The sequence below is a fragment of the Larus michahellis genome, chromosome 4 (genome assembly GCF_964199755.1).
Source record: "Larus michahellis chromosome 4, bLarMic1.1, whole genome shotgun sequence".
In the NCBI taxonomy this organism is placed as follows: Eukaryota; Metazoa; Chordata; class Aves; order Charadriiformes; family Laridae; genus Larus; species Larus michahellis.
In genome coordinates this window covers 65,186,388-65,201,004 of record NC_133899.1, presented here as the reverse complement: position 1 = coordinate 65,201,004, position 14,617 = coordinate 65,186,388, and the positions used below count along the sequence as shown (strand labels likewise).

General features: G+C 57.6%; 2 protein-coding genes across 3 annotated transcripts; both read right to left on the bottom strand.

The window, feature by feature from the left end:
- Positions 1–6,594, bottom strand: VRTN (vertebrae development associated). 2 transcript variants are annotated; one of them, XM_074582443.1, is made up of 2 exons: positions 6,509–6,594; positions 1–2,997 (listed from the first exon to the last, which is right to left on the bottom strand). In XM_074582443.1, the coding sequence occupies exon 2, from the start codon at positions 2,994–2,996 to the stop codon at positions 969–971; it is 2,028 nt and encodes a 675-aa protein (XP_074438544.1). In that variant the 5' UTR covers position 2,997; positions 6,509–6,594; the 3' UTR covers positions 1–968. The 2 variants fall into 2 exon arrangements, with proteins under 2 accessions (XP_074438544.1, XP_074438543.1); XM_074582442.1 differs by lacking the exon at positions 6,509–6,594 and adding an exon at positions 5,599–5,737 and having other exon boundaries at positions 7–2,997.
- On the bottom strand, positions 5,898–7,969 carry LOC141743088 (uncharacterized). The gene is given in 6 exon segments (XM_074586811.1): positions 5,898–6,033; positions 6,505–6,554; positions 6,556–6,720; positions 6,723–6,992; positions 6,994–7,133; positions 7,834–7,969. Coding segments are annotated over 6 exon segments (897 nt in total).
- Between the last annotated feature and the right edge of the window lie 6,648 nt (positions 7,970–14,617).

Sequence of the window (14,617 nt, the reverse complement as noted above, 5' to 3'; positions counted from 1 at the left end):
AGGAGTGGAAGAGACTTTATTACTTTGGTTCCTTACAAGTGAGATATATGCACCTCGGCTTGCTGCAAGGAGACTCCCACGTTGCGTTCAGCTTGCAGCATGGCACAGGGGATGCAGGGACACTGGGCACACAGGATCTGGTCTCTCCGCCTTCTCCCAAGCATGAGGGAAGAGAGACCCTAGGAAAGTAAGGCAGCTACCAGCTGTGAGAGAGTAAAGGATTGGGTGAAAGGTTATTGCTACGAGACCAGAAAGGTCAGGGACAGCTTCACTGGAGTCTGCAAAGGACACCAGCTCCTAGCTTAGCATTCCCAGCAGATAGGCTACAGTGAGGACACAAACCCCTCCTCTACCAGCCTCTGCTCCCTCTAGGGAAGACCAAGGGTAGCCAGAGGCAGGTATTAAGAGCCAGAAAGCCAAGGTGGCATCAGTGCTGACCCCAACTGAAGCTTTTATTCTCCTTAGTGGGGAAGAACCCAGATCAAAGATGCTCCTCCCATAAAGCTCAGCGCTCCCCAAACCCCTCCTCACCCACAGCTGAGCCAGCTCTGCTCACCGAGGGGATGCTGGCCACCTCCACGCTCATCCTGCACATCCACATTACTCATTCAAGCAAGGGAGTGTCTGCAGCAGAGACACCTTCACATCCTCCATCCCAAGAGGCCCGGCAGCATCCCCTGACACTGGCACAGTACTGTCTCCCTTGCTCACCCTCCAAGCACAAAGAGAGGGCAACCCCCAGCCCCTCTCCTTTCGGGCAGCTCAGTGCCTTCTCCTTCCACTCCTCCCATCTCCGGGAATGGGCACTGCAAGGATGCTCCCATACCTGATTGAACCACACAGAAAAAGCCAGAGACTAGGAACAAAACAAAACCGGAACAAAAGTTAGAGCAGGGCCCCAGCCTGGGCACCCCACCAAAGGGCATGTCAGTGAAGGAGCTGCGGTCAAGCCCGCTGGCAACCGGCACTCAGGCATCCACGAGTGTCAGCCCATCGTGCAGGGCACGCTTCCACATGTAATAGGTGGAACGAGCTGTGAGTGGGAAACGGGCACTGAACTCCTTGTAGGTGGGGAAGGTCTTCGACTCGAAGCGCTGCTGCAGGAACAGCTTGGCCTGTGCCTTGAACTGGGCGGTGGCAATCACATCCATCACAAACATCCGGCTGTTGGCTCTCTCTGACATGGCGTAGCCCGAAATGGTGGTGTGATATGGCATGGTGGGCACTGGCTTATCTAGCCGCTTGGTGGCTACCTCCACATGGCACTGGGGCTTGAGGCCTGGCTCCACTCTTGGAGGCACCTGGGAAGCCACCCGGTTCAACAGCCGGCCAGAGCTGGTCCAGGACAGGCGATGCTGCCCGATGGCCAGGCCACTGCCCTTCCAAAACCAGTAGGCTGTGGAAGAGAGCGATGGGTAGCGCAGGCGGTACTTGCAGAACGGCAGCCGCCATTGCTGGACCTGCCTCCTGGCCACATCTCGCAGCTGCTTTCTCCAGCACAGAGAGGGCTTGAGCTGCAGGAGACTCCTAGGTGCTGGCCGGTCTCCATTCAGCCTCTTCCTAACAGGCACGCTGCTTGGCTTCAACTGCAGGAATGGCTTTCCTATCACTAGAGGTTTCTGATTATCCAAGGGAGACTGGGGGGGTTTGAAGTTGGGGTTCTCCTTGATTGCTTTTCTTCGCCAGTTGTAGTAAGTGGACCTGGAGATGCCAGGGAAGCTGCGCTTGAAGCACCTGTAAGGCACCAGAGTGTTCATGGAAATGCATTTCTCAAGGTAGGATTTGGCTCCTTGCATGAAGATTCCTGCTTGGATAGGGTCTAAGGAAGGACTCGGGGATCTTAAGCTCCCCTGTGAATTTGCTGGCTCATCCACGTCAGCCTTTTTTGGGACATCCCTGTGAAGCTCCTGCAACCCGTGGGCCTCAGCCAGAGCAGAGGCATCACCATTGACCATGCTCTGCATCTCATGTTTCCAGGCGTAGTACGTGGATCGGGAGATTTCTGGAAACATTTGCCGGAAGTGCTGCAGGGGGATTATATTGCCCTCCTGAAAGCAGGACTGGAGGAAGTGTTTAGCTGCAAACCTGGCAGCTGCTTTCTGCCGGTGTTCACGAGATTGGCGCTTCCAGCGGTAGAAGGTGCTCTTGGTAATGCTGTACCGGTCACGCAGGTTGGAGTAGGTGAGCTGAGGGTCACTGTTCAGCAGCTCAAGGGTCTTCATGGGCTGGACAGGAGGCTCTGGTGAAGGCATTGTGGGTTCTAGCTCCTCCAGGCCAACCACAGCCACAAAGTACTGCGCTTTGAAGACCTGCCGGGAGAGCTGCTGCCCTGACCACATGATGTGGAGCGTGGAGGTTCGTGGACCACACTTCCTGGGCCGGATGAGCCGGTTGAAATAGGGCCGGATCTTCAAGTTGCTCATGGGGTAGATGGAGTAGATGTTACACTGTAGTACTGAGGCAAGAGCATAGACATGCCACATGTTGGCAAAGGTGCCAGGAAAACAGGTAGCTTTGATATCAGCATCAAAGATGGCCTCCAGGATAGCCATGGGGAGGCTGGTCATCTCTGGGGTCTCCTCAGTGCAGAGGGAGTAACGGGCAGCCTGCAGCATCACCTTGGAGTCGATCATGCCATTCAAGTAGTATTGCTTGTGCAGCAGCATCTCCACCACCGTACGCACCTGCAGCTCCAGGCTGAGGCTGGGGTTGCCCCAGAGCAGCACACTGGCAGCCTCAAAGAGGCGGTTCCCCTCACCTTTGCAAACCAGAGGCAGCATGTTACTCGGGGCATCCTCAGGATAGAGGCTCCTGGCTACCCGGTCAACCTCCAGCTCCTCTTGGAACTGCCTCCCACAATAGCCAGGCAGGGAAAAAGATGACAGGGTCCTCTCCGCCTCCAGCGCGGCACTGGTGAGGCCCTCAAGACCAAAGCATTCGGTGGCTTCCTGCAGCTCCTGCAGCACAGACTGCACCAGCTGGTGCCGCTGGATCATCCTGAAGGACGGCAAAAAAAAAGAAGTCACTGGAGATGAAGGCAGCGCACGCTCCAGACTGACAGGGCCCTGGCCTCCAGGTCCAACTCTTACCCAAACGACAGGATAGGGGAAAAGTGTAGAGGAAAGGCCACCGCTCACCCCTCCACCCACGTTCCCAAGGACAAAGGAAGAAGCCTGAGCCTCCACAGGCAGACCTGGGACAGGGACATGGGCTCAGCTTGCTCTCCAGTGACCTCCTGTGGGCAACACACACGGCACACAGCCTCCAGACACACTTGCCTAGGTGAAACCAAGGAGCGACTGCATCCACCGGGGTGGGAAGCCAGGTCACCTCCTACCCCTGCATGCTCTGCCTTTGCACCCAGCCTCACCCCGATACCCATCTCCCACCAGTAGCTCCACCCCTTTCATTTTACCACCCCGTAACCAGGGGTCGGAGAGAAGAGAGCCTCAAAGGGGAAACGTTTGTCATCTCCGCAGGAAGGGACCTGTGACAGAGCAACACTAAGCCGGCGCATGGAGGGACCTGGGTCAAGGTGTTCAAGTCCAACAGGGGAAGGGGCAAGGAGCTTGTCCCCTCCCTCAGAGCAGGGCACTGCAGCCGCACCCACTACATGTGCTGAAAACCGCTGTCACAGAACCTGGGGTGGGAGGAAGAGACAGAGCCAGCCCAAGCCACAGTTACTAACTATTGCCTGAGCTGACACTAGATGTCACTTGCTGCTCAGCGGACACACACCACCAGCCAAGGAGAAGCCGTAAAAGGAGAGGTTCCTCCTAGAGGAGCTACCACGCAGGAGGCAACCCAAAAGTGCAGACAGAGCATGAGCACTGGGTGGGTAGTTCTGGGGCTGTACGGACCCCTCTTCCATGCCTGAACCCATCCCAGTTCTGTCCTGCCTCCCTCCACATGCCAGTTCCCATTCAGGCAATCCAAAGGGTCAAACCTGCATCCCCAGACTTTGTCAGCTTTGAGACCTGTGTGGCTCCAGCCACACCACTCCAGGAGCTTTCATGACAACTGCACAGTCCTTACCCCATGGTCCAGCTCCATCAGTGCAACCCTCTTCTGCCTCTCACCCCAGCCAGCCCAGTCTCTCCCCGTCTCGAACCAGTTTTCTCCATGGGGCCACCACATTTCACTCAACTAGGGAACCCAGTCTCTTCCATTTTCTCCCAAGGCTCATTCACATGCCACCCCCAACATGTAGGGCATCAGTTTGCAGTCTACTGAATTCACATCCCAGCCAGAGCCCACTTTCTCACAACACTCCACAGGTATCACTACGTCCTCACAGCTCTGTGGGGAGAAGGGGAAATAGCAGAGCCAGGCAGGAAAAGCAGCAGCTCTGCAGTAATGCAGATGTCCTGCCTGACCTCTCCCAATTCTCAGCCCTGCTGCAGATAAGGTTATTCTTGCCATAGCATCTACAGTCCCTGGCCATGACCAAACAGCAAACGAAATGAGGCGCCACAGAATCACACGGCCGCATCCAGACTACTTCACTGCAGGGAGCCTCCGTGCTGCTGCTGCCACCCCTTGCCTTTAATCAGGCCACAGTCACCAAATCAGCTCCCTTCCCCTGCTCCAAACTCGCCCATGGTCTCCTGCATGTCAGAGGCCAGGGCCCTCTTACAGCTGTTCCCACAGCTGTGGGGCATCAGGTATCAGAGACAACAAGCACAGAAGAACGCACACAGCTGCGAAGCAGGGGAAATAAACTTGTCCTAAAATCCTGGTCTGAGCAAGTATGGGGTTGTTGGTTCTGTATTGTTGTTCTCCTGGAAGTTCATAGAAGTTTATAGAAATTTTGACTAAGCCCATGGTGAATAACATGTGCTCAAGGAACTGAAGTAAAGGCATCCCTCAGGAGAGCTGCAGGGCTGGCAGAGCCTAAGTCCTCCTTCTCCCTGGCTGCCAAGCCATTTCAGGGCTGGCCACTGCCCCCTGCAGCAGCCGCTGCCTGCCCTTTCAGCCCCCACAGCCCAGCTGAGAGCTCACCTCCCAGCAGAGCCAGGAAAGGTAAGACAAGCTTTTCCGCTGGAGGGGTTGAGGAGCCGACACAGGCTAGGGAGCATCAGCAACAACCCTGGTCTTTATGGCCTGGTGGGCATTTCCCACTCCTTTATAGCTTGCGGGGAGAGGCAGAGCTGGAGGCACAGGATTTAATTCTTTCCTTCAGCATTAACCCCACAGCTTCAATGTCACTGCTAGCTCCTGCCACCCAGAGCAACAGGACATTGAACGCAATCCCAAGGCAAAACCCACAGCTAAAGCAGCACAGATGAGCTCCCAGGGCAGGGTGGAGAGGGTCTCAGGTAAGCCAGAAGTAGAAGTCAGCCAAGCTGGGGGCTTGGGTTCATCACTTGATCAAACCCAGCAGCTCTCAACACAGAGGATCTGCCACAAAGGGAACATTTTTCCCCGCACACCCCCAGCGAAGCCAGCTGAACACGACAGACAAGTGTTCCCTAAACCGCCTCAGCACCAGGAGTCAACCAAGGGAGTTTTTCCCCACTGATAAAGGAGGCTTTACCTAACCTAGCCGCTTTTGCATTGTAACAGATAAGCAAGCACTTGCAGATCACGTTCCCTCACCTGAACTGATGGGCTCGTGGCATCCAGTAGTGCAAGTTCCCGGAGCCAGCCCCCAAAACGCTCCCACCAGCAGGAATCCAGGAGACCTCAGCCCCTGCAGCCCCGGCTCATCAGGGCTGCTGGCGCCTTGCAGGAGCAGGGGTGCCCATGCACCCCAGCCCAGCTGGGTTAGGTGGCTCACCTCCCAGCCCCAGCTGTGGGCTCAGGCCACCCTAGCTGTAAAGGCTCTCGTTTGAGAGAAGGTTTAAACGCTGTGACTGCACAACAGAAGCGCTGAAGTGGTAGTCTCAAGGAGTTGTCTAGGCTAGAAATATCACCACACTAGAAATCCTGGGGGGGGCTCCCGTGGGTGAGCAGCACTGGCAGCGGGAGAAGCCTGCTCTATCTGCCCACACCCGCATCTCCACCAAAGCCCAGAAACGGGGCAACGCTCCCCTGGAGAGAGAAAAGCCACAGACCCGCATTTAACCCAGGCCGAAGCGCCGCAGCTAAGCCCGGTTTCGGGGGCACTGCCTGCTCGAGTGCGAGCAGCCTGACAGCCGCCTCCCGCCCCGTCCACCCGCGAGCGCCCACCCGCGCCGCCCCCACGGCCGCTCACGCCTCTCCCGAAGGCGGCTCCCTGCGGCCACCCCCGGGACGGGGACAGCCCCGCGCCCCGGCGGGACCGCGGGCGGCCTCTCCCCTCGGCCCGGCAGACAAAGGGACGAACAGCCCCGGGGCAGGGTTGAGGTGACCGGTGCCCGGGCAGCCACCCAAGGCAGGGCGGGACGGGGCGCCCGGTCGCCCGAGGGAAGGTGCCCGCCGCGGCGGGGCAGCCCGCGGGGTCAGGGGGAGGGGGGAAGGGAGGGATGGACGAGCGGGGAGCCGCGGCCCCGACGGCGCGCCCCGGCCCCGCTCCGCACTCACTCACCTGGCTCCGCGGGTCGGGTCGCGCCCCACCCGGCCCCTCGGCCGCCCCCGCACCTTTAAGGGCGGCGGCAGGAAGCGGCGCGGACCCGCTGCTGCCGCCGCCGCCGCCCCGGTGCCAGCCCCAGCAGTGACCCCCGGGAGTGGACTGCAGCGTGCGGCGCCGGGCCGGGCCGAGCCGGGCCGGGCCGCCCCTCCCCGCCTGCCCCCTCCCTTCCATCCCCTCCCCCGCCAGGAAGCGGGCCATCCCCGCGGCCCCGGCCCAGATGAAAGCGGAGCGGGCCGGGGGTCACTTCCAAAGCTAAAGTGATAATGGCCATTGTCCCGCCGCCGCCGCGCTTAAAGGGCCCGCCGCCGCCCGGTGCTGCCCGGCACCCTGCCGCCCCGCAGCTTTCTCCTGCCCCGTACCCCAGCCAGGCCTGCAGCCCCACGGCGGGCGACAGAGCCCGCTGCGGCTGTGGGGTGGGAGCTGGGTGCCTGCGTGGGGCAACCCCTCGTGTCCCACGGGGAGCAGGCAGGTCCCGAGTGGGTGTCACTGCAGCCCACGGGGTTGGGGCTGCCCGTGTGCTGTCTGTGCCCTCTCCCCACTCGCCCCTGCCAAGGCCATGGCCCTTCCTCGGTGCTGCTAGCTAGGAGACAGTTACCCTTTCCTCTCCCCTCCCTCAGCGGTGCACATCCTCCCCCTGGCAAGGACGTGTTGGGGGGATCCCCGGGCTCGTAGGGCTGACAAGCTCAGCTGTGCTGCCCTTCAAAACCTTCTCATCTGCAGGAAGCACCCAAATGACGGCAGCTTTTTCCCTGCCCTCGGCTCTGGGCAGCCTCCTGAACAGGCTTGCATCTGCCTGCCTGCCCAGCCATGCCTGGGTCTTCGGTGGAGCAGCCTTCCTCCCTGCTATCTCTGCCCCCACTGCCTCCCCAGCTTAATCTCAGGGCCGAGATCCCCCTCCTGAACTCCCGCTCGCACAATAGGTTCATCCCGTCCCTCAGGACATCACGTGAGGCTGTGCAAACAGCCTGCACGCCAGGCACCTCGCTCCGGCATCGTTGAGCTGCCTACACCAGCTCTTCCTCACGTCCTCTTCACAAGACCAGAACCCCTAGAGCTTCCTCCAGGACCTGCCCCATCCCAAGCTACACCATCCCAAAATGGGTCCTTGAGGAGGCTGTCTGCTCTTGGGTGTGAAGGCTGGGTGTCTTTTAATGAGGGGGGGCACAGCTTGGACAACAGGGAAGAGGTGGGCTCTTCGCCAACTGGTCTTTGTGCTTCATGTTCCCTGGTTTGTGTAGCTCCAGTTGCAGGCAGCATCTGGTTTCCTCTCCCCAGCCTACCCTCGGGGACTAGCCCAGGCCCCACCACAACCCCCTCACATAGTGAGGGACAAAAATAACTCTCGATGTCAGACATGGCAAGAGCTTCCTTCCCCGTGTACCACCACCTGCGGGGAACCTCACAGTTGTCACTCATTTCTGCTGCAGTGTTTGGCAAGGAGAGGGTAGGAGGGCTCATGGAGACACCACGTATGGGATTCTTGTGCAATTTGGGCAGAAAAACTAAACATGGACCTTTCAAACAGGGGAAATGTGCCCAGCGCCCTCTCCTGTCACCCTCCCTTCTATGGTAGTCCAGGAGCAAGCATCACAGCACACATCAAGGCACACCTTTGCTACCCTGTGTCCTACTGTCCCCAGAAGCACATACCCCAGAGCATTTTTTCCCACTTCTCTTGGCTCATGTCTGAGCCCAGTAGCACAGGGGGAGGCTGGGTGCAGAGGGTTTGATGGGGGAACGGGCTCCCTGGAAGCTGTGGACTGGCTGCTGGTGAGTCGTCCCAGCCTCAGCTAGGAGCCACCACCCCAGCTGACACCAAACCCCAGCCTTCGGTGCTCACAGAAGTCACTCTTACTGGACACAGAAAAGCTACAGTGCAAGGAAATGAGACCTAAACCATCCCCTGGTGAGCTTCTTTTCCCTCTCAGGCAGACTTCATATCTCCAAAGCCAGCTCCACTCTTGCTATCAACCTGGCCAGTCCTGGGTCTTTTCCCCAGCAGGCTGGTGTTCATATCCACAGCTGCTGAGCTCCCCTTCTCATGCTTCATCCTTTTAACTTCTTTGGTTGCAAATGTAAAGCGGTGCTCACAGGGCAGTGAGACACTGGTAAATGCCGGAGTCAGCAGGGTCAGTGATTAACATAGGAGCTGGAAAACACACAAAGAGACAGCCTGGGCAGTTCTGTTATGCAGATGACTGCACACACCGGCTTCCAGCATATAAACAAGTAGTTAGCATTTTTCTGTTCCTTGGAGGAGTTCGGTTGGGGACCAGAGCGCTCCCTGATTTAGTGCAGGATGCTTCAGCGTGACAGTAGTCTGTGGAGACCTTTGCAGTTTAGCTCTGGCTGCCAGAAGCTTTTCTGCCTGTTGTGCTTTAACCTGCCTGCTGCAGCCCGTCCGCTCTCAGAGGAGTCCCAGAGGAAAGGCTCAGAGATGACCAGCTGCACGTGGGTCTCAGGGTACCATGCTTCCAGCCACGCTGGAAAGCAGGTTTTACTGCTCCAAGTTTGGGCACAGAGTCTTCTCCCAGGTCAAGAGCAACCTCCATGTTCAGCAGATAAAATTCTCATTGGTTTGAATTTGATGAGGAAGGGTGTCCCAAGGACTTGGTGCTGGGTTGTTGTACAAGGTAGGGTTTCCTCTGGCTCTGTCACTGCAATGTGACAATCCCGACTGTGCCACACATGTGGGGACAAGATTCAAACACTCGGTTATCCCCCCAAGCAAGAAAGCTGCCCAGTCCCACCTCCACTCCCACCTAGGGACATCTAGGAGTGGAGGAAGTCAGACCACCCTACCTACTGCAGTGCTGTCCATGGCTGGACCAAAGGAGACCATTCAGATAGGATGGGGTATGGCTGAAACACCTGGGGCAGCCAAATGCCATTCAGGACAGGTCAGACTGTGGACCAGTTGCCAAAGTCACATCTGGAATTGGAACAGGTTGACCTAAATGGGCTAAATTGACATGTCCATCCCCTCAAAGCCATTGTTGGTGCCCCAGCATCTTTCTCCCTCCAGAGAACTTCGAAGTCATAATCTTCCTTCTGGGAAGTTGGGGGAGCTGGGACTGCTGAGGGGGTGGCAGGACCAAGAGCATGGGGGCTTCCAGGAGAGTCCTAAGCATCTCCTGTCTTGGTTGGGTTTCTCCCCTGTGCCCAGCATTGCTCCAGGAGGAAAGAGCAGAGCTTGCAGCCTGAGATGGCAACAGAAAAGGGGTTGCTGCAGCTGCAGTCTGCCCACCAGCTTTAGGGGCAAGGAAGGGCAAGTGGTTGTGGTGTAACTATGCCCAACGGGGACCTGGAAAACATGGAATCTGTCCCAATTTTTGTAATAACTTCTTCAAACTGAATGACAGAAGTTCCAAAGGGGGTTCACATTGTCTGGTACTTCTGATTCCCAGCCCTGAAACCATCTCTGAATCCACTGCCTCACACCTGTGCTGGAGCCTGTAAAGGGATGCTGAGATAGACAGGCTGCTGGGCTCTGCAGAGAGGTGCTGTGAGGCACCCTCATGCCTGTGCATGCCCCGGTACAATGCTGGGTGCCAGCAGACAGACAATTACAATTTTGTTCAGTTCTGCTTACATCACATGAGAGGGAGAGTGACAAACTATAGGGAGTTTTCAGCTAGGAGCAACGGCGCTGGAGTGATTGAATTATAGGAGACGATGCGAGGAGCAAAATCTATTCAGTGGTGCTGAAGTGAGAACTGGCGGGCAGGGACAGCTGAGTGCATCAACCACAACGAGCAAGAGCAGTTAACAGGGGTGACTTCCCCTGTGTGACCAAGGACAGAGGGCCTGAACTTTAGGACTGCTTGGCAGCAAGGCCCAGACAGGAGTTTTACTCCCCAAGGGAACTGAGGACCTGGCCTGGGCACTAGGTCCCATCTTAGACAAGAGATCAGAGACCTTTAAGGCTCTCCCACACCTTGTCACCCTCTTCCTCTTCAGCGTCTCAGAGCTTGGGGTGGTCCCCCTTCCTCCAGCACCCCTCAGTGCTGCCTCCTTCCCGTCCTGTAGAAAACACGCAGGGCCCCCATTGCTCTTCTCCTCTCTCTGACTTAAGATCCCTCCTTGTGGGACCAGGGGACCTCAGTTCCGTCCCCTGAGAGTCACCCAGAGCACCCTATCCCTCTCCTAATGGTGGCTGCCTCCCAGTTCATCTTCTGGGTGATGTTCAGGACTGTCCAGTCTAATGCACCAGGAGTGCACAGGAGAGCCAGGTCTGCCCATACCCTGTCCTGGGGTGGTAGAGCCCTGGCAGTAGGTCCCATCTCTAATTCTCCTCTGCTTGGCTCAGGGCTGTTTTCCCTTCTGGCTTTTCTCCAGCTGAGCTCCCTCTTCCTTCCCACTCAGTGAGATGGGAGGGAAGGTTTGAACTTGGTGCTGGTGCTGTGCCCTTGCTCCCCAAGGTTCCCAGGCACACGGGAGGGAATTCAGCATGAAGCACCAAGCGCAGTACCACAGCGCCGGGTGAGGACTGGGAATCTTGGCCACATGCTGGGATCCCTGCCATAGGTGGGAGGGGTGGGGGAGAGCTGGGAACTGCAGGAGATTCAAAGTCAAGATCAAAGCGTTTCCCTCTGAAGCCCTAACACTCTCCTTCCCTCCCACTTGCACATAAAAGCACTCTGCCCTCAGCAGGCTCTCCTGGGGGAGGGTGGGTGGAGGAGGGGGCTGCTCTCCCCCTTGCTTTTCCTGTGTTACTAATAACTCTTCCCAGAGGTGAAATGGTGAAAATCCTTCCACCCCTCCTCCCCCATGCCTGCTTCTTGCCCGGACCCAAAGGGCCTGAAGCCGTTCCAATGGCTGTGAGTTCATGGCAGACCTGGCCTGCTCTGGGGTGTTACCAGCTGGTGCTGGCACAGGGGAGATGTGGTGAGCAAAGCCTTTGAAGTGTACAGTAGAAAGACACTGTTAGAGGCAAAGCACGAGGAAGAGGGATTGAAAAGAAAGCAGAGCAGTTTGGCCCACAGGAGGGGGAAAGGCTAATTAAGGCACAGAGCGTGGAGGAGGAAAAGGCAGAATCATTAAGATATCACAGCAGGAGCCAGTGGTGGGGCTGGCTCCATGGAGGTTTAAGCCACACCGAGCCTGGCCTCTGCTGTTCGTGCCCCCTCAGTTCTCCATTCCCACCCTCTGCTTTTGGGTGGCACAGGAGTGTGGGGGACTCTGTGGTTGCTGATCCAGCTGAAAATTAGTTGGTTTGGTTCATACTCTAGTACAGACAGAGCTGAAATTCAGGACGGGAGTCGCCATTACCCCTTCCTTACTAAGGATCATAGAGAGGGCTAAAGCTTGTAGGTGATCCTAGACTGAAGAAGCTGCAAGCTCCAGTGAGGACAGGCACATACCAAGAGGCTGGAGACTGGAAACATGGGCAGGAAACCACAGAATCAATTTTGGAAAGCCCAGGAAGGTGATATTCCTCTGGCAGTTCTTCATTATGCAACATCGCACAAACCCGGCAGCATTAAGAAAGACCTGGGATGGGAAACCCGAGGGAAAGCAAGCTGCAGAGTCAAGGCTGCAGTTTTGTGTGTTTTTTTCCGTGGTCACGGCAGCTGCTGCTTGTTTCAGAGAGGGCCCAGGGCCACTCACCCGGCAAAAGCAATGAAAGATGGGTTTGTCAGGCTGCTCCCAACATCCCAGCCCTGCAGGCAGAGAGGGACCCGAGGGAAGCAGCAGCCCCTCCGGGGGACAGTGGGGACCGCGGGGAGGCAGGGGCTGGGAAGCCGGGGTGCGGGTGGGTCTGGACTGGGTCTTCCCCCACTGGTCCCAGGCAGGGGGAAAATGCGTCGGACGGCAGGCAGGGGAGAAGGGGGGGTGGAATGTTTCACACCTAGCAAGCAGGAGCAGATGGGGCTGGGGTTAAACACCACAAGGGATTAACTTGCACTGCCACAAGGAGCCCAGGATTTAGCAAGCCGTGCCCGGCTCTCCCTTCCCGGGGTCCACGGCAGACTGTTTAGTGACGGGTTAGCAATGTGGAGGGGGTTTCTCTTGGGTCTGTAGCTAGTCAGGGAGCGGAGATATGGCCCTGCAGTGTAAACAGAGCCATACAACCCTGCTCAAGTTGTGATTCCCCAGTCCTTTCCCAAGCCCTGCCCCCAGGCACACTCTGAAATGGCCATGGTGTTTGCTGGGGGAGAAACGTGAGAAGTAGAGCCAGGGTGCTGTAAAAGATGTAAATGTTTCGTTTCGGGTGCTGAGAGCAGCTCTGAGTGTCTAGGGTACAGCGTCAGTAGGGGGATGGAGAGACATCGAGAAGGCACTTCTCTTTTGTTCGTGATCTTGGCTGCCTTAGGAGGGGTCCCAGGAAAAATCCTGCGGCTGATTCACTAAAGGGAGCTCACAGCACGTGCTTTATCAGGTGGTGGTCGTGGGGTGACAGGGACAGGACAAAGGGCAAGGAGGCAGTAGGAGCAATGATTTGCGAAAGACAGTTGTGGCCATCTCATCTCTGTGTCAGATCCCCTGGCTCCCTTGGTGCTGGGAAGCCATTTCATCAGCAGGGGAGGGAAGGGGAGGAATATCCCCTCGCCATAAGGTGAGCGAGGGAGCAAAGGAGTCAGTTCAGTCCTGGTAACCACTGACAAGGTGACACACACAATTGCCACAGCTGTAATACCGCACCGTGAGAGGATGTGACTGCCTAGGAGCAACCGTCACCCAGGTCTGATGCAAGAGCTGAGAAAAAAACCCGATCCTTTTAACATAAAAATTAGTCATCGCTGAGGTCAGGTTTTCAGAGGGCTGATCTCTGCCCTCTGGAGCTTAACCTTTAGGTATGACTGATAGCATTGTGAATTCCAGCAGTAAAAGAGCTGAGAGAAGGGAGATGAGGGCAAGGAGAAAGGGACACTGCTTAGGGACAGGGCCATTTGCTGAGGAAACAGACTGATGCGCCTTCTTTCATCCCTGCGTGTCTATACTCCAATTTTGTGTTTTGACGTGCCTGGACCCGTGAGCAGGTAGCAGCAGAGCAGTGATGAGGGTGAAGAAAGAGAGGTGTGGAACTGGCAGGAGAACGAAGCTCCTTGGTGTATGGGAAGAGGGACCCATGATGCATGCGCAGAAGCCCAAAGACTCTACAGAAGCAGCAGCAGCACAAACAGTACGGTAGGTGTGGGAGGTGCCTGAGGAAAGCAGGCACTCCAGCTCCAGCTTGTAGAATCTCTTATCATCAGACTCATCCAGAAACTTAATTGTGCTGAAACATTTCGTAACCCAGAGTCTGGGTGACTATCCAAACCTGGGGAAAAGAAAAAAAAAAAGGTGGTTTCTGTATTAAACTTGAGATCACTGAGAAGGCAGAGAGGGTCAACTCACTGACACAGCCCATTGCCGCTTTCTTGAAGTCCCTCCCTACCCTCAGCCCGGGGTTTCACTCTGCCCCGCTCCCTTTCACGCAGCACAGCAGCGAGCACACGCTGCCATTCACCATCACGCTGGGCATCGATGCCTTATCCCGAGATCCCCAGCTTGAGAAACACGCCGCAGACAGTGGCCACCCCAAGTTGTGCTCCCTTTCGAAGCAACCTGAAACTTCACTGCCCACCCCTAAATAACCCAAACGTGCAGGAATCGGCGCTGCTCCTCCTTTCCCGCCTCCCCTGCGACAAGTGGGCAATGCCGGCTGCCCACGGGGACCGTCCCTCGGCCTCTGGCGTCCCCAGAGGGAGCAGCTCACGCCTGTCCAGCTCCTTCCTCAGGAGAAGAGGCGGCAGTGCCCTATTTCTCCTGCTGGGAGGCGGCTCGACGCTGGAGCCGGCCCGGAGGCCGTGGCTCTGCCAGACCGCACCCTCCGGGTCTCTGCCGCGGCTGGCGCCGAGCGGGGGCGGCCGGGACACGGCAGCTCAGCCAGCCGGCCGGCTGCGTGAGCAGCCAGGCGGTGAGGAGGCGACGAGGGGACGCGGTAACACCCCGCGGGGTCCGGCGGCGCCGGCCTCTCGCCCCCCGCCACACACACCCTCCCCGAGCCGGCGGGGGGCGCTGTGCCCCGCGGGGGGCGCTGCCGCTCGGGTCGGCGCCCGCGGGGAGAGGCGGCGCTGG